This window comes from Accipiter gentilis, chromosome 23 (assembly GCF_929443795.1).
Source record: "Accipiter gentilis chromosome 23, bAccGen1.1, whole genome shotgun sequence".
Taxonomy (NCBI): Eukaryota; Metazoa; Chordata; class Aves; order Accipitriformes; family Accipitridae; genus Astur; species Astur gentilis.
Window position 1 is genome coordinate 11,047,003 of NC_064902.1, and position 21,872 is coordinate 11,068,874.

A 21,872-nucleotide genomic window follows, 5' to 3' on the forward strand; every position below is an offset into this window, starting at 1 on the left:
GGAGGCTGGCCCAGCCTGCCCAAGCCCCGGCCCATCAGGGTGTCCCTGCTGCCCCGTTCAGCACCCCCATAAGTCTGTCCCTCCAAAGGTGAGCGTGCGGCTCCGGGGAAGCACTGGCAGCACGGGCAGAGGGTAGAGTTGGGGTGTGCAAGGGCGGCGTGGGGACCGGCACCTCCAGGCTGGGGCTGCCCAGGTGCCACCACAGCTCTGTTTGCTGGACAAGGGGCCCACGCGCTCCCCTTCCCACATGCTAGGCTTTAAGGTGGTGGGTGTTTCTTAATTTTTATCATTTTTACCCAAATTGCAACTCTGCCAACATCCACTGTGACGAGGCGAGGTCTGCGGGAGGAGCAGGAAGGGCCAGCCCCAAAGTCACCAACATTACCATAAAAGTAGGTTCCTTTGGGCAAATGAAATAAACTTTGGGCTCTCGGTGACCTTATCACAACTATCAGGCAGAATATTTTATCTCGGACTCCTGGAATTACAAGTTAATAAGTAGCAAAGCACTCGGGTTATTTTGTATTGCTGAAGTTCACAGTTGGGCTGCAGACCGAATATGGTCATCTGGGAAGCGGCTTCAGTGTCAGCCTAATGTCGGTAAGTGTCCTGGCGTGACCCTCTGGAAATTCAGTATAACTGAGGGTAAAAATATGTGGTGTGCAAGATACATGGTATGTTTTGAATCAATAGGGTCTTCTTTGATACTTAATCTTTCTTTATAATTCTGGAAGGTACATGTTCCACTTAATAAATTACTGTCAGGGCATAATTCCTTTGCTGGTACAGGACTCCGATAGGGTTTTCTTTTTCAACTTAATACATCCGTATTGTTCAAGTAGTGGTTCAAAGTGTGAAAGCCTGCACGCTAAAGCAGTTCAAGGAAAAATGCCTCATCATGTTTTCAGTTTCCTGAACGAGGCCACTTAGCTGAGACGTAGGAGTGCACGCCATAATCTGAAATAAAGACTTTGACGTATGGCGATTAGACGAGGCTTTGAAGTTGCCTCTCCATAAAGATATTGCAGCTACCAAATAAGGAGGGTTTTGTGACAATAAGTACACCCTGACTGTTAGCAGTTAAAGATGCAATTAAAATGTGTGTAATATATGCATTAACTTTGAACAGAGTTAAGAAGGTATTATTTAAAGCTGTTAACAGGCAAGTAGGTCTTGCTTTATAACATTTTAAAAGTCAGGAGCATTTGTTCCTGCATTTGTCCCAGGTTGTGCAATGCAGCCACTGAAGAGCGACAGGGCGGCTGCCCGGAGCACACAGCAGTGCCCGGAGGTGTTACTTACTCCTGTGCTCACTGAGAGCTGTCGTTTGCAAACTGGGGTGAGCTGAGATCTTACCCCCTGCCCTGGGGGGTGATTCTGGCAGCTGTATGTCATTAAAGTTGCTCTCTGCTTAGGGCACGGTGAGGCGTTCCTCAACAGCAGGTCCCATGGGTGGGCTGTGGGGCCATGCCGGGTTCGTGGGGCATCTGCCTACCCCGGCGCTCTCCCATGCCCACGGTCCCCTGGGGATTGCTCACGGCATCGTGCCGCAAGGCCAGCACTACGTGAGTGGAAATAGATGGGGACGAGTCACCCTGGGAAGATGATTCACTTCACCAAAGCGGCATGCTGTCACTTGTTATGGTTACAAACAATCCCGCCATGCTCCCTGGGAATTCATCACCCAGCAGTGGAAAGTAACATGGAAGCCTTTCATCTGGTGGAGCAACGCCGCTCCTCAGCTTGGTGAGGTAGAAGCTTCAGTTCCCCACAGCTACCCTGGCCTGAATCCAACCAGAGCTTCCACCTTTCTATGGAAAACAAGACAGTTTATGTGCAAGTCTCGCTGCCTCGTTTCTGGGGACATAGGACAGCTAATTTTTTTATTATTTTTAATTTTAATTTTTTTCCTGTGGCTACTCTGATTTAGAAAGATATTTTGTTTCTGACCGGATCATAAGTCATCCTCTGCCCTGCTCACAGCACTAAAGCTGTGCTCCTGTGCCGGTGGGAAGCCCGGCTCCTGACGCTGGCATTGGAATGAGGAATTTTCAGCTGAGGGCCAGGATAGCTGGCACTGGGCTCCAAAAGGCCGGCAGCCAGGGGGGTGATGTGGGCCTGACTTGGTCTGTGCCTGCTGCTGCAGCTGTGTGATGAGTTGCGTCTGTGGGCTGAGAGGAGACATGAAACGCGCGAGGCAGGTCAGTGCAGGCGCTGGCCTTTAATTTGAGCTTGCCGTGCCGCAGCCACCCCAAAAATGGCTTTGCAGGGCCCTCAAGGAGGTGCCCGGGGAGCTGCTGGGGCTTCCCCTCAAGCCCGGGAAGCTCTCTGCAGGGACAGGGAGCCCAGCTGTGCCCCGTGCTCCCCCAGGGTCCCCCATGCCACCCAGAGAGCCCAAGGTCCCCTCCACTGTGCCGGGACGGAGGAGCAGCCTCGGCGCCTGCACAAAGTCATCACGGTGCTGCCGCCGCCTTGCCGGGGCGGTGACCTGCTGAAGTCGTGGCCTCATCCCAGCAGTGGCTGGCTCAGGAGAGCCCTGAAAATCCCTCCTTTCCCCATTGCCACCAAAGGAAACACTTGATGACTCTTCCCCGTGGCTGCGCGCTTAGATTGCGAGAGTTTGTTCCCTGGTTGGCTCCTGCTGTGTTTCAACATAAAACCACTGCAGGTCTCTGCTTCACCTTCTCTATTTTAAGAGTCATGGTTCGCTATGACTATTTCCAGGGGCGTTCCCACCAGGTGGCCTGGAATAATCACCCACTGGGTAATCCATCCCTGGCATGAGTCAGCCCTGCCCTGCACGTGTCCTGCAGGAGACTGGGGCCATGCATGAGAAAGTTGAACAAACAAGTGCGACTGCAAACAATGTTTAAAGGCTTGTGAAATACCTCCTGTGTCTGCTTAGGTCACCTTAGTGGAAGCTCATCTTTGCTTAGCCTCGCTTGACTGGGAAGCTTTTCAAACAAAACCCCCCAAAAAGCTGCACGAAGCTGTGCCTAGCCTTCACTGGGCCACCTAAAAACCTTGATTTCAGTTATAAATCTCTTCAAATAGCTCATGTTATAGAAAGCTTTTGGTTATTGTAGTAAACTCTGACCTGGAACGCCCTTTACACCAGTTCTTCTCTCGGCTCTCCCAGCCTGCCAGACTAAAAGGACATCCTTTATCAAAGCACAGATGTGGCGAGGATTTGCCTGCATTTACTCAGGAGCTGATCTCATCTCCAATTAAGTTTTCTTATCTTTTTGGGCATATCTTAAAGGTGTGTACCAAGCTGATATATGACCCAGAGGGAATGAAAGTCAATTTGCTTATGGCAAAAGAATTTGGGTGGCAGTTTTAAGAAAAAATCAGAGCAGATTTTAAATGCGGGTTGAAATGCAGCTCTTGAGAGCAAACGGTGTGATCTGTTGGGAAGAGAGGGCAGGGAACAGCCTGGTAACCTAAGGCTTAGAAATCCTATTTCAGGTGTAAAAGCAGCAGTGGCACGCTCCGATTTCAACCTTTGTGCCCTTTCCGTGGGAAATGCTGCAGAACTCCGCTCTCCCTGATCACAGCCCCATCCCGGGACCTGGCAAAAGGACAGATATCCCCCCAACTCCCACCCCCAAACTTGCTCCCAAGCCTCACGCAAGGGGGGGGGGGGTGTCCAGCCCCGCGTTCCCCTTCTCATCTCTGTGGCAGCTCTGTCGCATCCCTGGCGTAACCCCTGGTGTAACCACCCTTGTATCTCCCTTTTACACCACCACCACCCCCCCACATACCTTCCACATCCCGCCCTCCCAGCCCTCCCCTCCGCACCGCGCACGGCCCCGCCGCATCCCCGCCTCGCCGCCGCGCTGCGCTGCGCCCCCGCGGAGCCGCAACCGGGAACGACCGGCACCGGGGCGGAGGGAGGGAGCAACGGAGACGACGTGTTTTTCGCCGCTCAGCGCTGCCGTTGAGGCCCGGCACGGTTTGGATCGGCACGGTGAGAGGCGGGGGGGGGGGGGGATGCGGGGCTGATGGGGGGGGGGGGGGAGGACCGGGGGAGGGAGGGAGGGGGGGCCCGGACGCCGGAACGGCGTCCGGGCCCCCCCTCCCTCCCTCCCCCGGTCCTCCCCCCCCCCCCCCCGTGTCCCGAGCAAAGCCAAAATGCAAGAAATAATAAAAAAAAAAAAAAAAATAATTTTAAAGATTTAATTAATTTGCTTTAAAATCCCCCCACCCCCCGAGAATAATCAGAAAACGGGGCAAGGGCGTTGCTTCTCGGCCCCCGCTCTTTGGAGGATGCCGTCATTTTCCTTCAGAATGATGCTTTTGGGTGGGGGGGGTGTCTGTGTGGTGGGAGAGGAGACCTGGAGGTGGGTCCCTGGTACCCCTACCCCATCCCTCCCCAATTCTTTCCTACCCCCCCCCCCCCCCCCCCTCCCCAGGAGAGGACTGAGTCCGGGCACACTCGTGACATCAGTTGCGCCGTGCATCCTCCGCTGCGTGCGTGTGGGGCAGGATGGGGGTGGCGACGGGGTCCGGAAGGAGGTCTGGCACGTTATGATTTTCTAAATCAGCGCCTGGCTGGCAGCACAGCCTGCTCCGGTCGTGCTTTTTCAGCCACCTTGTCCCCAGGCTGGCTGGCAGTGACACCGGCGGCTCGTCCCTACGTGTTCCCAGCCTGGGGTGCAGCAGTGGGGTTGGGGGCCAGCCCGGACTCTGGCTCGTGTTTAAAAGCCGCGTTGCACAGATACAAATGGGTCAGAGATGCATGTTTCGTGAAACGGCGCTGCAGAAATAATGATCTCATTTCTGCCTTCTATAAATAAATGAAGGTGAAAGGGCACGTTTCCTATTCCCAGCCCTCCAGAGGCTGGATTAAGACCGAGAGCAGGCTGGCTGATGGACAGTGATCTTTCAAATATTAATAGATCTTAAATTATAATTTCACTGTGACTAGCATCTAAAAGATCATGCTGCAAAATGTACCACTGAGGAATCGTAATATTAGTTATGTCATTGTTTATGGTCAGTATTATTTTTCTGGCTGTTGAGGATGCCAAGGAGGAGGCGGTTTCCAAGGGAAATGGCTTACTTGCATGTTTCGGGTTTTTCTTCTTACACGGTCAGTGGTGTGAGTCAGGGTTTCTGGGGGCCCCATCTCAGCTGCTGAGGCCTGTCAAAGCCCCCTGTTTCTGCAGCGGGATCTTAAAATTGGTTGATGTTTCTTCTTCTTCAGTTCTTCAAAAAAAATTAAAGTATGCCTAAATGTGCCACTTAGCTTTCAGCTATTCGGAGGTTTTAAATCTATTGTCTTTTCAGCCATGGGCTGCTCTGGGCGCAGGGAGCGGTAAGTGAAACACCGAGCGTAGGGCAGTAGCTCTAGTTTTGCAGCCCAGTCCCGATGAGCACAGCCCAATACAACCTTTGTGCTTGAATTTTGGCACGTCTAGACAGTGAGCGCACACATGTGATTCCTGTGTTGTAAAAACCCTCTCGGGCTTTGCACGGGGCTGTCCAGTGCATTAGCTGCTGCTTTCCCCTTCCCAGCAGAGCCCCTCTGCCTTGTGAAGGCTTTTGTGCCGCAGCCCCTCTACGTGCCACCCCCATCCCAGCTCTCTGCGAGAGATGTTAATCCTGGTGAAGAGCCTCCTGTCTCCCTGGGTAACAATCCCAGCTGCTTTCACGTTTCTGGGATTGCTTTTTTTTTTTGAGCTAAATGCAGTTTTTTGATCTCACACACTGGGGTGTGCTGCTGCTGCTGCTGCTGCATCTTACATGGGGCTTGGAAAAAATTGATATATACACCTGAGTTGCACTGTTGGGTCTTCTCCAGCCTCCCTGGTGTGACCCACCAAGCTTGAAAGAGAAAAAAGTACTGATGAGGATTCAAACCTTGCTCACAGTAATTTGTTGTCGCTTTGGCCGGTAGCCCTGGGGACTGTTGTCAACATGCTGTCCTCTGTAGCAACCCACAGCCTGCTCCTGCCTCTTGGCCCCTCTGTTTGCAGGTGATGAGTCCCCTGCCTGAATTCAACACAGGGAGGAAAATAGGAGACAAGCGGAGACGTGGAGCCTCCCCTTAACATCTGTTCCCGGGTCCGTCCCATTACCTGGGGTGGCTCGTTTGGGGCGTCCTCCCAGGTGGGATGCAGGGGCCGCGGTGGTTAGTGCCTGCGGCTCAGCTGCCGGTGTGGCAACCGGTGCTCCTGTTTGGCATCCCGTACCCTGCCGGGTGCACAGCCCGCTTGGCCTTATAGCCACCATAATCTCACGGCATTTATCAGACTTGTCTAACTGATGTTTGCGAGTTAATTTATGAGGTACTTGGAGACCCTTCCAAGAAGCAGTGGCAATGCTTGGGGCCTTTGCTGTGACTCTTGGTCACAGGGCACCTCAGAGTGATGAATGAGCTGCGGTCTGAAGACTTACAGCTGTTACCAGGGCGCTCGCTTTTATTTTTAAGCCCACAATGTCTCTCTAGCTGGTAGCAAAGGACTGTGCCGGTGCCTGGGGTGATGCTGCCCGTTCCTGTCCCTGGTACCGGTGCAGCAGGGAGGGTCATCGTCCCCTGAGCAAAGCACCGTTTGGTGTGGGGGGGGATGGCACCAGGGGTGCTCCTGCGTGGCTTTCGGGAGCCGGTGTCCCGGCAGCGCTGCTGGGGGCAGGGGTGGCTTTATGGGGCTGGGGGTGCTCAGGACCAGGGTGATAATGGCTGCCTCCAACCGTGGAGCTGGGCCTGCCGGCATTTTCCTTCCCACCGCCTCCATCGGAGGTAGCCATGGAAATCGATGGCGATGCTCTGGCCACGCAGAAGGAGGCTGGGCTGCGCCGCGGGGCTCCCCAAGCATCCTCCCCCCCCCCCCTCGAGCACCCGTGGCCGGCGGGGGCCCCGAGCGAGGCTTGCTGGGTGCTCGTGGCCGGCATTGGGCGCCAGGGCTCACGTGGTGAGCGGCAGCTGCCATGGCCCTGCCGAAACGTTCCGGCACGATGGGAGTGGGAACCCCAGGGTGCCCCTGGCCCCACAGCCGTGGCAGGGGGGGATCTCTCGCGGGGGTTTCTGGCTCAAAGCAGTCCCCAGCGCTCAGGGCAGGGGGGGGGCTCTCCGGTGCTCCTGCTGAGCCTCCAGCTTGAATTTCCACAGCCAAAAGCTGCCGGCGAGTTCAGGCCAGCGTTTTTCTGCCTCTCAAGTAATTTCCTGCGGCTGTGCGCGACTCGCACAGGGAAGGCTCGGGGGGGTTGGCACTGAGAGCGCTTAGAAAATTACATTTAAGACGAAGAGGAAGGGGATGGGAAGCAGCTTAGCTGGCTTTGTTCTAATAGCTATAATCACCCAAAGCGCAACCATGAGCCCCGTTTCGCTGGGTGCTGCGCAGCCCGGCCGTGGCAGGGGCTGCTGGCGTTGGCTCTCCCCGCCGTGCTGCGCCAGCTTTTGCTTCATCTCAGATGGCAGCTTGCACTTTGCTCCTACTTGGAAGAAGTGCCCTTGTTTGACTTTATTGTACAAAAGACCATATTTTCATAAACAGGGGAAAGGTTGGTCAGATGGTGAAGACGAGGTGTCTTGAAGAGAAGCTGGTGGCTTAAATACCCCAAACTCACCATCTTGCCTGGCTACCGAGTCTGAAAGGAGGAGATAAAGCAGGAGTGCGATTTTAATCTTTTTTTTTTTTTTTCCTCTTCTGACGGTGTTTTCAGACGCCTACACACGCTACTCACAGCGAGCGGGACCTGTGCCGAGAGGAGGAGGGGATTTCTGCAAAGTAAGCTGGGCTTTTTAAAGGCTTTCTCCTTCTTGTTTTGCTTTCCGAGGGCGGTGGAGGCGGAGGTGGTGACCCCGCGCTGGGGAGCGCAGGGGCTCCCACCGCCCCGTGCTTTTCCCGTGCTTTCTCCTAGCTGCAGTCTGCTCTTGTTATGGGTCGCCAGTGGGAATGATGGTGATTTTCTGTGCTTAATTTCTTCTCTGTTTTAGTGACATAGTGAAAGGCAGCAAGTGCTCTCAGGTGGGCTCCCAGGCAGCCCTGCTCTCACATAAAATGTTTATCTGTTGCACAAATTGTTTATCTATGAACAAGCCGTGCAGAGATCAAAGATCTTTCTACAAAATGTTAATTAAATGAATAACGGCATGTTGTTGAGTCTTGAAGAAGGAAATGAGGTTTAGCTTTGTTAAGGATGTGCCTGGTGGAAATATATACAGTATTCCTCAAATTTCAGTTATTCCTATTTTCCCTGGGGGAAGAGGGCAAACCTGACTGTTGCTTCAGAGGTTCTATAAACTGTTTTTCTCGGTCGTGTGTAATGTGGGGGTTTGATGTGATCCAGTGTGACGGCATTGGAGGGGGAGAGAATGTGATTGCAACGATTCTGTTCCTGCTTCACGCCATAATATACAACATACCACATACTGCTGTGAGTCTTGCAGGAAGCAGAAATAAATCTGTCTGTCCTGGCACGGACAAATGTGGTGGTGGTGTTGGGGGGGGGATGGCTGGTGGGAGAGCAGGCGTTGAGGATGTTTCGTTTTATAGATGTGTGACAAAAGAGGTAGTGCTGAGGAAAGGGTGAGACGTATGTTGGTTAGCAGGGGGAATTAGAGGAGATGTGTGTGCGACAGGGTTTAATCTCTTAATGAGAAAAATATATCCCAGCTGCCTGTGGTGGGGCGAGTTCAGGGACGAGCATGGCGTTGCGTGAGAGCTCGCCCTTGCACCTTGTGTCCTCCGCCTGCCGCCCCTGAGATTTGTCCGAAGGAAGCTCGGGAGCCGGGATGGGGACCTGTGATCAACAGCAAGTGCAAAACGCCCCGTGGGGCAAGAGTGAGGACATGGGGGAGAGTATGAATTTGTCTCAGATAAGGGCTAGTCGCCAAAGAGCCCCATGCCAGGTTGTTTCCTTCAATTCCCGAGCCCATTACTAAGCTCTGCTCCCTTGATTAGTTGGTGCCTGCGTGGAGCAGTAATGAGAGCTGGGCTCAAGCCATCAATTCTAGGTCAGTGGTTGTGTGCTGGGGATTTGGGATTGGGCAGGGGGAGGGGAGCCGGAGCTGGACGCCTGCCTCCGAAAAGCAACGTGGAGCCTGCGTTAAGGCAGCCCTCCCTGCACCCATCGGGGTGGAAAGGCTGCCTGCACCCAGCGGAGCGGGGCTGTGCTTCCCCGGTCTGCAAAGTGTCCCAAGGGCCACGCTGCACCCCATCACCCTGGATGTGGTCTCTGCCTGTTAAGGAGGCTCATTGCCCGTTTGAGATGTGCTCTCCTGAGAGGATAACATTGGAATAATTAGATCCATTAAGGACCCAGAAGAAATAATCGATTTTTAAAACTGGAAGAGACTTTGCCGTGCTCCTGAGCAGTATCCTTTGCCTCTCGCAGAGCCGCTTTCCTCTCCCCCCGGCAGCAGAGATCTCATTTACTGTCGACTTGTCATTGTTTCTGGTGTTTAACCTCTGATCCTTCCCTAAACGTGGGCAGGTGAGGCTGGGCGGTGAAGACCAGCATGGACCTGGATGTGCTGAACATGTTTGTCATCGCCGGCGGCACGCTGGCCATCCCCATCCTGGCCTTCGTGGCCTCCTTCCTCCTCTGGCCCTCAGCGCTCATCCGCATCTACTACTGGTGAGTTCATTAGCCCAGCTGCTCTCGCTTTAGCGCAGGGGTGGAATTACCTGATGGTGATGGTCCCCATCAGGTCCCTGCGCCCTGGCACGCACACAAATGCACAAAGAGCCCAAAGGCAGCAAGGTGGCACAGACAGACGTGGGTGTTCCTGCCTGTGACAGCAACAGGAGCAGGTGAGATGGGGTTTTCCACAGGCATACTGGCTGTGTGTAGCTTTAAGCATCTCTGGGAGAAGAAAACGGCATTTTCTTACTGGTTTTTTTGTTGCTGGGGCTTACGTCTGTTGGAGCAGCCTCAGCTGGGCTGCAGGATGTCTCCGAATGTTTCTGGGTTGTTTCCCCCAAGGACAGGACTGCGACTGAGAAAAGCGTCACCGAAGCTGCCTGTCCCCCAGCCTGGCAGCCCCGCAGGCTGGTGACCTCCCACCGTATCAATGCAGCCGTCAATGTGGGTGTCCTCGGCTCTGCCGCGGCTCCCCGGGCTCACGCACTCCCTCCCGGCTAACAGCCTGCTCGGCAGGCAGGGACTTTTCTCTCGCTAGTAGTTACAGAGGAGGCTTTTCTCATTCTCTCCCTCTCTTCTGGGCTGGGAGCATCGGAGAAGATGGAGCGATGCTTTTCCTTACCCCCTTGCATCTCGTCCTTTCTGATACCAGGAGGCAGGTGCTACATCCTTCAGTCCTTGTCTGTCCCTGGAAAACAGTGATAAGCACGCTGCTAGCTTTCCCGTCTGGGTTTGTTGCAGGGGAAAGCTGGAATAATGCTCCTTTCAGAAGCCGGGCAGCGTCTCATCGCCCGGTGCAGGCAGCAGCAGGCAGCACGGCAGGCTGCCCTCACGTGTTGCTGGCAGATGGTGGCTCCTGCAGTTTTGCTCACAGGGTGTTTCCAAATCACTGACCTCCTGTGAGAGGAGGACGTTAGCCCACCCCGGCACTCAGATGCAGCAGCGTGATGAAGCCTGTTTCTAACAGCACATTTATTAGCAACCTTTTAATCACAGCATCTGGGGGCTGAGAGGAGGGAGGATGGGATGAAAACTCCAGCGACTGGATCGACACAGGGGAGAATTTCTTCCCGTTGTGCATTGCACGAGGACCTGAGAGGCCAAATGTTGCTCTGCAAAGGAGAGCAGGCGGTGTGACAGCCTCCTGCCCCAGGGACGCCTGGGCTGCTGCCCGGGGCAGGTCCAGACCGTACCGGGTTTGTCAGTCAAAGGGTTTTTTTTCCTTTGGACATATGAGAGGCTGGTGGAAGCCAGGGAGGACCCTGATGGGCTCAGGTTCAGAGGAGGATTGCTGGAGAAATGCGACCACCCCAGGGCAGAGCGAGTGTGGTCTGAGCGAAGCCTTCGGAGGGCCACAGGCAGGACAGGGCAAAGGAGGCGCCAGGGGCTGATGCCGGGAGCTTTGAGGACCCCGGTTAAGAGGGAGATAGAAAAGACCCTGCTGCCTTGTCCTTTGGGGTTGCAAGTTAAGGGCTGAGTAAAAAGGCGCCGTGGGTAGGTCAGGCTGTGTTCGGCTGAGGGAGGGAGCATGTGAGCAGAGATCAGCAGGGCTGTTTTCTTTTGAAGGGTAAGTGCCTCCATCTCTCTCTCCTCCAGCATTTCTGGCAGCACTGACATCTTGCAGGAGTAACTGCAATGCCCTCTTTCACGGCCACCTCTTTTCTTAGGGATAGTGGGTGAGAAGAGTGGGTTTGCCCTTTACTCTTCCTTTCCTGTTTGCTTCTTTCTGAGTCGGCTCTTTTTTGGGACAAAATTGTTGCGTTTCCCCATCGGCAGAGGCAGGAGAGGGGGCAGGCAGCATGCCATGCTGTCCGCCCGTTTCATCCCCGTGCAGCTCCAGCTTTGCGGCACCGCTCCTGGGAGGTCCCCGGGAGGTCCCCGGGGACGCTTCTCCCTTCTCCCACCACTCACTTCCCCCTTCCTCCTCCTCGGTGCCGGTCTGCGTGTCCTCGGACGGCGCGGCCGAGGGTCACGTTGGGCCCCCGTCGCCGATGGCCTCACTCCCACCCCTGCCGCTAATGCATCTCCCTGCCGGGTGTGACGTCCAGGGCTGCCCCGCTGACCCCAGCCCCAGAGCCTGCCTGCTCTGCCTGCTCTGCCGCCAGGGGTTAATCAGTTTAGCCACTGCCACTAAGCGCGTTAACACCTCGCAAGGGATCAGTTCAGCTTTGCACAGATTATTTTGCCTTCTGCTGAATTGATCCATCAGGATCAGTTGCTAAAAATGTTATCATCTTGCCCATCGGTAGTTTACACCAGTGCCTTTGAGGCGAGGACTCTTAAGACACTTATTCAGGGAGAAATTCACCTCTCCTTGTAGGACCAGCACAGAGCCGAGATGCTGCTTAAGTTCCACTAACTCCCTCTAAAAAGGGATTATGCTAAAAGAGGATTGCACTATGCATAAGCTTTGTGTGGGCAGAGAGCTAGGACAGTCCAGCAGTGTTGGTGACCTTGCTCTCGTGTCTCAAATAAATTCTGATATCGCTTATAAAAGTATTTGCCCGTATCTTGGCCCTCAGGAGTAGCCCGGTAGTTATCCTGACAAGGGTTACGTCTGAGCACAGGGGAAATGCAGAAGAAGCGAGCCTACTCCTCCGTCTTGGACTGCATGTACACATCATGTGTCCAAAGTGTCACTGATAATCTCTGCCCAGGTCCCCTCTGGCCAGCAGTTTCACTGCATCCTCCTTGAGCAGGCTCCAAGCATGCGCTGGCAGGAGCTGTCTGCCTCTGCTTTCAGAGGAATAACCCAGGTTTCCCTGGGCTTAGCCTGGTATCTTCTGGGGTATTTGACCCTGTGTAAGGGTGCCCCCCCCCCCCGATCCTTTATGTACGTACAAATAAATTTTTAAGGATCATCTAGTTCATATATGGGGAATGGATTTCTGTGGTGCTCCTGGGCAACATGGTTGTTTTGGCTGGGATCCACCGTGGTGTGATGTTGTCCCATGGCTGCAAGGGTGCGCCCCAATAAACTCGTGACAGATCCATCTTACCCACCTGGAAAAAGTGCCTCCCTTGGCCTGCCCATCCTGCATGCTGCCTTGCCGTGTGTGTTCTGCCTTGCTCTCTTGAGCCTCTCTCCTCATACCAACCTTTGGGTGTTTTCAGTTTTCAGTTTGCTACTTTGGCCCATTTCCATTGCCTTGAGGGAACTGTGCAAATTAGTTATTTCGGGTATTTTTTGAAGTTTTTGACAAACAGGGTGTCTCCACAAGCCGTCTGCAGCACAGCCATGAATAGCCAGCGGCCAGTACTACACCTGTAAGGGATCACATGTAAGCATAGGGTCTGGTCCAGGGGCAAGATGCTCAGAATTAGTCCCAGTTAGGGCCATGACAACACTGATGTGAGCCCAACCTAATTGGCCTTAGCAAACTAGCAAACCGCGGCTGAGTTTGGACTTGTCACCTGGCTTATATTACCACTGGGCCCCGGTCTTGCCTTGCTCACTGGTGGTGTTTTCTCCTTGTTTCCAGGTACTGGCGCCGAGCCTTGGGTATGCAGGTTAGATATGCAAACTACGATGACTATCAGTTTTGTTATTCCTATAGAGGGAGACCTGGATACCGACCATCCATTCTGATGTTACATGGGTTCTCAGCCCACAAAGACATGTGGCTGTCTATAGTCAAGGTGGGACTCAATTTCTATCATATTGCTACTTAGTGAGAGTCAATGGTCCTGGGCTTGAAGGCGGTGTGGGGACCCAATGGTTGCATGCATGGGATGTGATGATCACGGTAACATGCTAGAAACACCCTCCTTAGCTCTGTGCTCATTGCTTGTTGGATCCCTTTCATCCCTATGACATGCCAAGCTGCAGGGGAAGAGCAGTACATACCTGTCTTCTCCATGGGAAGCGAGTCTTGCCCGTGGTTTCTCATCTTGTCATCCTTGGTAGGATGTGAGCTGACTTATTCTGGTGCATGAGTAACCAGGGGCTGCTAGGAGGAGAGTGACCCCCCCTGCTCCCACCCGTGGCCACCAGTTTCCAACCCTGAGCTTTGCAGTGGTTCCCCTGCACCGTAACCACCCCCGGTTTGTTTCTGCAGTTCCTGCCGAAGAACCTGCACTTGGTGTGTGTTGACATGCCCGGGCATGAAGGCACAACCCGCTCAGCCTTGGACGATTACTCCATTAGTGGGCAAGCTAAAAGAATACACCAGGTAATGCCCCGGTGTTGCATCGCCTTTGCAGAGGGATGCAGGGATGTGGGGACATGAGGGATGCTAAGCTCTGTGAGCCCTGCCTCGTGTGGCCCCGCTCCCTCCCCCCCCAGGCAGCCAGAGCCATCGACTTCAAGCTTTTGAGCTGAATTTCTCTAATGACCCCATGCCGTTGCTTCGTCCCCGCTAACAATGCTCCTTCTGCTCCCCTGCCAGTTCGTGGAGTGCATCAAGCTGAACAGAAGGCCCTTTCATCTGGTTGGGACTTCCATGGGGGGAAACGTTGCCGGCGTCTATGCTGCTCAGTATCCAGAAGACATTTGCAGCCTGACCCTTATCTGTCCTGCAGGTGGGCAATGCAGGGGAGGTGAGATGGGGAGAGGGCAAGCAGGAGCCAGTGCGAAAGCCCAGAGCAGCGCTGGAGGCACAATAGGCTTTTAGTGCAAAGCATTTTGAAATAATTTGTATGTATGGTCTGAAAATCTCTAGCAGGGCGAGCTTCCAGGGCACGGGAGCAAATCACAGTCTTGTCCTGACTGGTCTTCCCTGGGGCTTTGGAGTCTGCCCCGCTCTGCCATGGTTAGAGCTGGGACTAGAGTAAATGGGACAATTCCTGCTCTGGAGGAAAATGTGTTTCCCCTTGGGGTGGCAGCTGTTTTATATGGCATGTCTGTAGCCTCTCAGTCTGGAGGGGGAACCCAGGCAACAATGGGAAAAGGTCTCCCCAGTCGGACTGCTTGAGAGCCCCGGCGTGCCGGAGGGCTGGGGCTCTGGGAGCCGGCGAGCTCACTCCTCCCACGTTTGGGTGCTCCAAGACGGAAGACCATTTTGAGGCTGGGTGCAGGTCAGTAGGGTGTCCCCATGCCCGTGCACCACTCCTCCATCCCCACCATCCCCTTGGCCGGTGCGGGGCTCGGGAGAGCCTGGGCATGACATGCTGCAGAAGACATGGGGGGTTTGGCAGGGAGCTTCTCTGCCAGGGAGGGCTTTGCTGCATCCCGGTTGGTACAGCAGCTCTTTCCCTCTCCCATGCAAGGAAAGCAGTTCCCAGGTAATTAATGAAGCAACGCGCAAGGTTACCAAGCTACCAGGCGCTGGGTGTGACAAGGCTCCCCTCCTCTCTGGGAGAGGTGCTGGCCAACTCTCCGAGGGCTTCTGGATGTGAAACCTCTGGGGGGGGCTGCAGAGAGGTTTGGGGTTAAGCTGCTGGGGGATTCTTCCCCACAGTGGTGCATGTGGACGGGGCTTCTGAAATTTTCTGTCTAACCCTTTGCTGTAGCAGGCTGGGCATGGGCATTAGTATTTGCATCCACCGTCCACATAAAAATAAACGCTATATATACTATATAGTTTTTGCCGAAGCATTCACGCCTGTCTACAGGGAATACACCTCGTGTTGCATCAGCCCGCAGGGCTCGGTGGTGTCCTGGAGCAGGAGAGAGCCTGGGGTACCTCTGGGTACATATTAAGGTTGCTGTATGTACAGATTTAATTCTCCCCCTCTATTTTAATTTTAATTTTTTAGTGATAGAGCAAGTGGCAGGCCAGAGGCAGGGATGATGCAGGTCACTACAGTGATGCTCTGTTGCTGAGGCTCTTGGGGTCTCATCTGGGTTTTAGCTTGTGTCCCCCTTCTCGTTTGACCCAGGCCTGCCGAGTACCACCGACAGCAAGTTCATTAAGCAGCTTCGGGAGCTGCAAGAGTCCAAATGCATCGACAGGATCCCTTTAATTCCCTCGACACCCGAGGAGATGGCAGATATGCTGAAGCTTTGCTCCTACGTTCGCTTCAAGGTGCCACAGCAGGTGAGAAGCCCGGGCTGGCTACAGCAGCCGGGAAAGGGGGGTTGGAGAGCAGGGGACAGGTTTGCTTCTCCCTGAGCCTGCATGGTGGCAGCCGAGGCGATGCCAGGAGCAGAGCTAGTGCTGCCATCCCCCCATCAACCAGGCGGGACACCCCCAGCCCCGCTCCCAGCACCCTTCCAGCAGTTTCCCTTCAAATTCGCTTTTCCCACCGCCCTCCCGCAGCGCCCGCTGAAATTTCTCCTCCAGCGACACCTTTGGCAGCAAGCTGGGATGTCGAAGGGCTTTTTAGTAAATATGGCTGGCAGGAAGAATTAAATAACTAAGGCAGCTGTTGTCCGGCCTGAAGGGGAATTGTTTGCTGCTTTTTAAGCAAAAGCAATGGAAATGTTAATCACCTCATTGTCAAGCGAGAGGAACTTGGCAGGGACTGGCCATTAAGCTGGTTTTCCTTAGGAAGTCTGGGATGAGTAGATTGGAGGGTAAGAAAACAAAAAGTATGGTAACACCAAGACTGCCGGGGTGGTGGGGCCGTGCTCCCAGCTGCCTGCCATGCTCATGGGCGCTCTCAGGCACGGTCAGCCCTGTGCAGGGCACGGGGCCCCCCCCAGCAGCTCTCCTCTGCTCTCCCTGCAGATCCTCCAGGGCCTCGTCGACGTTCGCATCCCACACAATGATTTTTACCGGAAACGTAAGTGTGTGGCCGCAGCCCCCCTCACCAGGCTTTCCAGATGGACCCCCCGGGGTACGGGGACAGGCTGTCACCGGCCCCGTGTCCCCTGCTGCTATCTGTCCCCTGCACCCCCCTGCTGCCTTGCTGAGGGTGGGAGGGGGCAATGTCATTAACAGATTTGGGGATGCGCCTTGGTCACTGGTAGCAACCCACTGCCACCCCCACGGGCAATGGGGTTGCTGCTTTACCCTCGTCCTGCCAGCTGGGTTAATTAGTACTAATATCTACGAGGAGATGGGCTCGGAAGAGGGTCTCTCTGCAGAGGGGCTTGGTGGCGGTGCAGGACTCGGCCTTTGCAAGGACAGCCCATCGGGGCTCTCGCCATCACCCCTGCCTGGGTTTCCCACTGAGGGGATGCTGGCAGGGCTGGCCCGCGGGGACCACTGTGAGAAGGGAAGGCAAAGCATCCCCCTTGTAGGACTGACTCTCCTCTTGCCCCCACTAGTGTTTTTAGAAATCGCAGATGAAAAGTCCAGGCACTCTCTCCATGAGAACATGAGCAAGATCAAAGCACCAACGCAGGTCATCTGGGGAAAGCAGGACCAGGTACGCAGCCTCCTCCGCCTCCCCCACGGGACCGCGTCTCCATCTCTGCCCGTGTCCACCCGTGGGAGCATGGCGTGGGCATTGCTGCCAGGCCGCGTGCTGCTCTGCGTCAAGCTGGCACACGTGTGTCCCCATCCCCAGTGGGTTTGGACACGGGGACTCGGCGGGGTGATGGGCAGAAAGTCAGCATGGGACCGGAGGGAGGAGAGGGCAGAGCCGGGGCTGGGGAGGGCGAGGGGGCAGGCGGGGGGCAGGCGCCAGCGCAGCAGGCGTGGGCTGGGAAGAGGAATAAAGTGCCAGCAAAGAGAGTTGTCCTGGCAACTGGGAAGAGATGTGCTGTTCGTGGGCAGGCGGCGAGGTGAGGCAAGGCATGGGGCTCGTAGGGCTGGTTACACAGGGAGGAGTGAGAGGGGGAGGAGGCAAGCTGCAGGCACGCAAAGCGCTCTGTAAATGCAAGGGTGCAAGCATTTGCTTACAATGACCCCTTTGCACTGAGGCGGCAGCCAAAAAGCGTCCAAGAGAATTCCCTGCCACATGCTGAGACCGGCAAGGTGCAGCCTCCCGGTCCTGTCCCCAGGTGGGCACTGCATGATGGGGCTGGCATCTCAAGGACCGTGTCCGCATCCCTGCTCAGCATCTCGCTTGGACTTGCAAAGGCAGCTGCAACAGGGTTTCTATGGTGTCCAGCAAAACCTAGCTCTGCCCGTGGGAATGACTATTTTTTCCCCTGCCATCCAGGTCCTGGACGTTTCTGGCGCCAGTGTTTTAGCAAGTGCTATCCCGGACTGCCATGTGTACATCCTGGAGAACTGCGGGCACTCGGTGGTGGTGGAGCGGCCCCGCAAGACGGCCAACCTCATCCTGGAGTTCCTAGCGCTGCTGCACAGCATGGACAGCAACAAGAAGCAGGCATGAGTGTGGCGGGGAGCTGCGTGCCCACACCGGGTCTTTTAAATTGTAAAGTACTGCAGCTTTGATAAGTTCTCAGGGATCTTGTATGAATCGGGGTGAATGTGCCAAAGTCCCTGAGGAAGGCAGAATCACTGATACCTAAACCTATAGCACCGCCGACACAGCGACCTAGGGGTCATTGAGCAACCTCCATAGATACAGGAACGGAAGCAGAATCTCTCCCTTTTCTACTTAGAGATAAAGTAGGAATGAGCCGAAATCACCAAGCGCTAGCCATGCAGTGTGCTGAAGCTCCTTATGCAGCCACCCATCTTACCCGAGTTACTGGCACGTAGTTGTAATGACATTTACCTAAACTATATAAGAAACGTAGGAAGGAGGAAGCATCCTGGACTGAGACTTATGATATTTCTACTACTTAGAGTCCGTTGCGTTGCATGCTGCCGTGCTGTAAGAGAACCCCAGTGCTCCAGGCGTCTGCTCGAGTGCCCTTTGTGTAGCTCCTTAACTCGTGATTTACGCAGAAAACACCAGAAAACTTCATGCGTGGAAGTCCAATGACTGTATGTGCGAAAATGTTTACACTTTGAGTGGGTTTTTTAAATCCCCCAACAGCTCTTGTGTATATGTAATGCCTTAACATTGCCCAGGGTACGGCATCCATGCACAGCCTGCCTTGCCTGGGGGATGGTTACCCCTGAGGGTGAACATGGCGAGTGAGAACTTGGGGTGCAGACAGCAGCTTTGCCACTGTTGTGCAAACCAGAGGGATGGAAACCCCCCGGGGCAATTTGGTCCCCAAGCCCAAGTCAGCAATAAACCTGTGGGCAGGGTGCGAGTCAGTAAACTCGGGTGAACTCTTGTCTCAGCTCTTCTACCACGTAAGCTGCTGAACACGTTGATGTAAATAACGATATTCTTAATGAATTCTGTGAATTCTGTGAATGCCGACGTCACCGAAACCAGGCGTGAGGAGTGGGAGCGGGCTGTGTCTGCGAGCAGCGTGGGTGTGCAGGCTCCTGGGCTCGCTGGGTGGCGAGGAGGGGGACAGCTCTCCTGAGAGGCGCTGGGCGGTGGCGTGGAAACGTATGGTGTGCTTGTGCTTCTTCTTGATGGTTTGTAACTCCCGGCCAAGTGAAATTATAGATAGAGACGGGTAATGCAGACAAGCTACGCTTTGCAGCCTGCAAGGCGATGTACGGGGACAGATCCTGCACCTCCCTGGGTGCAGTCCCTCACTGTGTGTTCAAGGGGAGAGGGCTGGTGCTGGTCTCGGGCAGGACCAAGGGCCGCCGGAGGGCAAGGCGGCGTGTGGTCCTCTGCAAGGCAAAGCAGCAGGCGGCCGTTACCCCTCGGACAGCCCAGCCCTCCTTCCTCGGGTGTCGACACCAGGTGCGGCCAGAGCCCCCGCGCCGACCAGGTATGCACACTACACTTGCGGTGCTGACAGCCATCTTCTCACCGTCTTTCTGAGGTACCCCAATCTGTACGTGTATCTGGAACTCCCCGTCAGCTTCTCTGCTCTTTTTAAGAGAAGAAACATTGTTCTTTTAGAAAATTAGAAATTTGCTGTTAATTGCTTGGTTATTGTTTCTACTACAGGAGTTGATTTAAAAAAAAAAAAAAAATTGCTGATAGTTTTATGTGGTAAAAGCCAGAAAAAGTTGTTGGGTATCTATATGGTTTCTCATATGCCACAGATTGCTGTACGCAAAGGATTTATATGGCTATTAAAATCTAGTGATTTAAGGAGTCTGCTGTGCAATGATTATTTTTTGCTTTGAGGAAAAAGGGGACTGTGGAGTGGGATGATGCACGTGTGGTGGTTTTGGCTGGAATAGAGTTAATTTTCTTCATAGTAGCTAGTATGGGGTTACGTTTTGGATTTGTGCTGAGAACAGTGTTGATAATGCAGAGATGTCTTCATTACTGCTGAGCAGTGCTTACCCAGGGTCAAGGCCTTTTCTGCTTCTCCCACCACCCCACCAGTGAGCAGGCTGGGGGGGCACAAGGAGTTGGGAGGGGACACAGCCGGGACAGCTGACCCCAACTGACCCGAGGGATATTCCAGACCATATGATGTCATGCTCAGCGTATAAAACTGGGGGAAGAAGAAGGAAGGGACACACACACACACACACAATTTGGAGTGTTGGCATTTTGTCTTCCCAAGTAACCGTTACACATGATGGAGCCCTGCTTTCCTGGAGATGGCTGAACACCTGCCTGCCCATGGGAGGCAGCTCATGAGTTTTCTCACTTTTACTTTTCTGATTCTCTCTCCCATCCCACTGTGAGGGAGGTGAGTGGGTGGCTGCATGGTGCTTGGTTGCCGACTGGGGTTAAACCGCGACAGCACGGCACAGGGGTCTTGTTCTGCTGCTTCTTTCCTCCCCACTTTCTGGGAGATGCAGGTTTTGCCTTGAGGAATATCTGATAATGTCAAGAGAGATGGTGAAGACCAGGAAGGCTCAAGTATCATCTCTTCAAAGACAATATGAATTTTGCTTTTTTCTTTTTATTACAAGGAGGTGGCCCTAAACACTCAACAGCATAATAAAACCTCAAGGAGCAGAGGAGTTAGGTTTTAAGCACCAAGATTCCTCTTAAATCTCTTGAAAGTGTGTTAAATACCAATTTCAGCTGTAATTACAAGTCTTAACCGAATTCATACAGTGTGCTAGGAATAGCGTTACATCAATATCCAGGCAAAAGTATTTGAATTTCTCCTTTCCCCAGGAGGCTGTCGAGGCCCAGCAGCTGCTTTGTTTGACAGAGGAGCTGCAGGGAGGGCTGGGGACCATCCTCCTGGCACCTCGTTCCTCTGCCTGGGCCCTGCCATGGCACCCCGGCCCCGCTGCTGCAGTAATGCATGGGTCGAGGTGATGGTGGCTGCAGCAGACCTATTCATTACTGCAGCGCAGGGGGTGGGAGGGAGCCTCTCGCCTGCAGGCAGGGGTTTGGGCAGTTCGGGTGTCTGCATCGCACATTGCAGCCTCTCACAGTTCAGTAATAAAAATACCCAGGTCTATTTTGCAAGGGGGAGTCTGGGTGCTGACCCACGGCTCACTCCAGCTGCGCAGTCAAGGGTGCCCGTGCCCGTGTCTGTGCCCAAGCTGGCCCCGTAGCAGCAGCTGAGCCCACTGACGAGAGGCAGGGTGGGAAGCTGCCTGCACCTGGAAACACACCCGAAAGCACATCTGCTAACACTGGTCGCTATTCCTGCTAACCCTCATTTCCTGCTGGGAGCCAGAAAAGCCCTATCCTGTGCGAGGGTTGCTCCCATGTTTTCAGTTTCTCCCCCTTGGCAGCGAGTCCCAGTCACCCCCAGGTAAGGCTGCGTTCCTGGGCTGTGCGTGGGGCTCAGGAAGGGGCCGAGGGTCCTGCTCCTCCTGGTGGGTTTGGGTGTCCTGTGGGTAGAGCTGGGGGAACTACAGGGAAACCACTGGATCCCAGTTGTGGTGATCCTGGGCACCCTGCCAGGGTAGGAGGGAGGAGCGTTCCTTTTGGTTTGTTGCCCGGTGTTGCTTTCCTTGTAATTGTGTGAATAAACCAGATCTGGGCTGGGTGGCAAGGCTCAGGGAGGTAGAGGCTCATATAAAAGCTAAGTAAGGAGTCAGCCCTTGGTTGTTTTGGGTCTTGCCAAGGCTGATCCACTGTATCCCGAAAAGAGGTTGCAAAACACAATAGGGCTGGATTGCTAATAAACGTAACGATGCACCCACGCAAGCTGTCGTGCTGCTGAGCGTCCAGGTCTATGGTGGTGCCCGTGGACCCGCTCCCAGGGTGTCGGTGGGAGCAGGAGGGACAGAGCTGGTGGCATCTGCTCCTGGGCACACACAGGGAAACCTGGGCTGGGTCCTGCTCCACACAGCTGCGGTCAGATGTTTGTCTGCAGTGGAGAAGTACCTTTCTCCCATTTTCCCAACAAAGGAGAATAACAGCATCTGCTGCCTTGCGTGGGGGTGTTCACCAGTGCAGACCTGTACAGGGCATCCTCTGACAGGTGGAGCGGTGCTCGGGGTGCCTGGTGCTGTGGTTTGCGTGCTCCTGTGGGTGTCTCTCACCCGGCTGAACCTTCCTCTGACTCGATGCGTTTCACAATCCTCTTGGAC

At 54.4% G+C, this 21,872-nt stretch overlaps 1 protein-coding gene across 4 annotated transcripts; it reads left to right on the forward strand.

The window, feature by feature from the left end:
• The first annotated feature begins 394 nt into the window (after nucleotides 1-394).
• Nucleotides 395-19,509, forward strand: ABHD6 (abhydrolase domain containing 6, acylglycerol lipase). 4 transcript variants are annotated; one of them, XM_049826545.1, is made up of 10 exons: nucleotides 395-600; nucleotides 7,669-7,733; nucleotides 9,442-9,585; nucleotides 13,074-13,230; nucleotides 13,650-13,763; nucleotides 13,980-14,112; nucleotides 15,412-15,569; nucleotides 16,203-16,257; nucleotides 16,745-16,845; nucleotides 17,584-19,509. In XM_049826545.1, the coding sequence occupies exons 3-10, from the start codon at nucleotides 9,467-9,469 to the stop codon at nucleotides 17,758-17,760; spliced, it is 1,014 nt and encodes a 337-aa protein (XP_049682502.1). In that variant the 5' UTR covers nucleotides 395-600; nucleotides 7,669-7,733; nucleotides 9,442-9,466; the 3' UTR covers nucleotides 17,761-19,509. The 4 variants fall into 4 exon arrangements, with proteins under 4 accessions (XP_049682502.1, XP_049682506.1, XP_049682504.1 ...); XM_049826547.1 differs by lacking the exon at nucleotides 395-600 and adding an exon at nucleotides 3,846-3,970; XM_049826548.1 differs by lacking the exon at nucleotides 395-600 and adding an exon at nucleotides 6,919-7,160.
• Nucleotides 19,510-21,872: the final 2,363 nt, after the last annotated feature.

What these genes read in the sequence shown, in the direction of transcription:
- ABHD6 (XM_049826545.1), top strand. Translation starts at nt 9,467, where the DNA reads ATGGACCTGGATGTGCTGAACATGTTTGTCATCGCCGGCGGCACGCTG. An exon ending in GACCCTTATCTGTCCTGCAG is followed by an intron (nt 14,113 to 15,411) that starts GTGGGCAATGCA and finishes CGTTTGACCCAG; the next exon opens with GCCTGCCGAGTACCACCGAC. An exon ending in TCTGGGGAAAGCAGGACCAG is followed by an intron (nt 16,846 to 17,583) that starts GTACGCAGCCTC and finishes CCTGCCATCCAG; the next exon opens with GTCCTGGACGTTTCTGGCGC.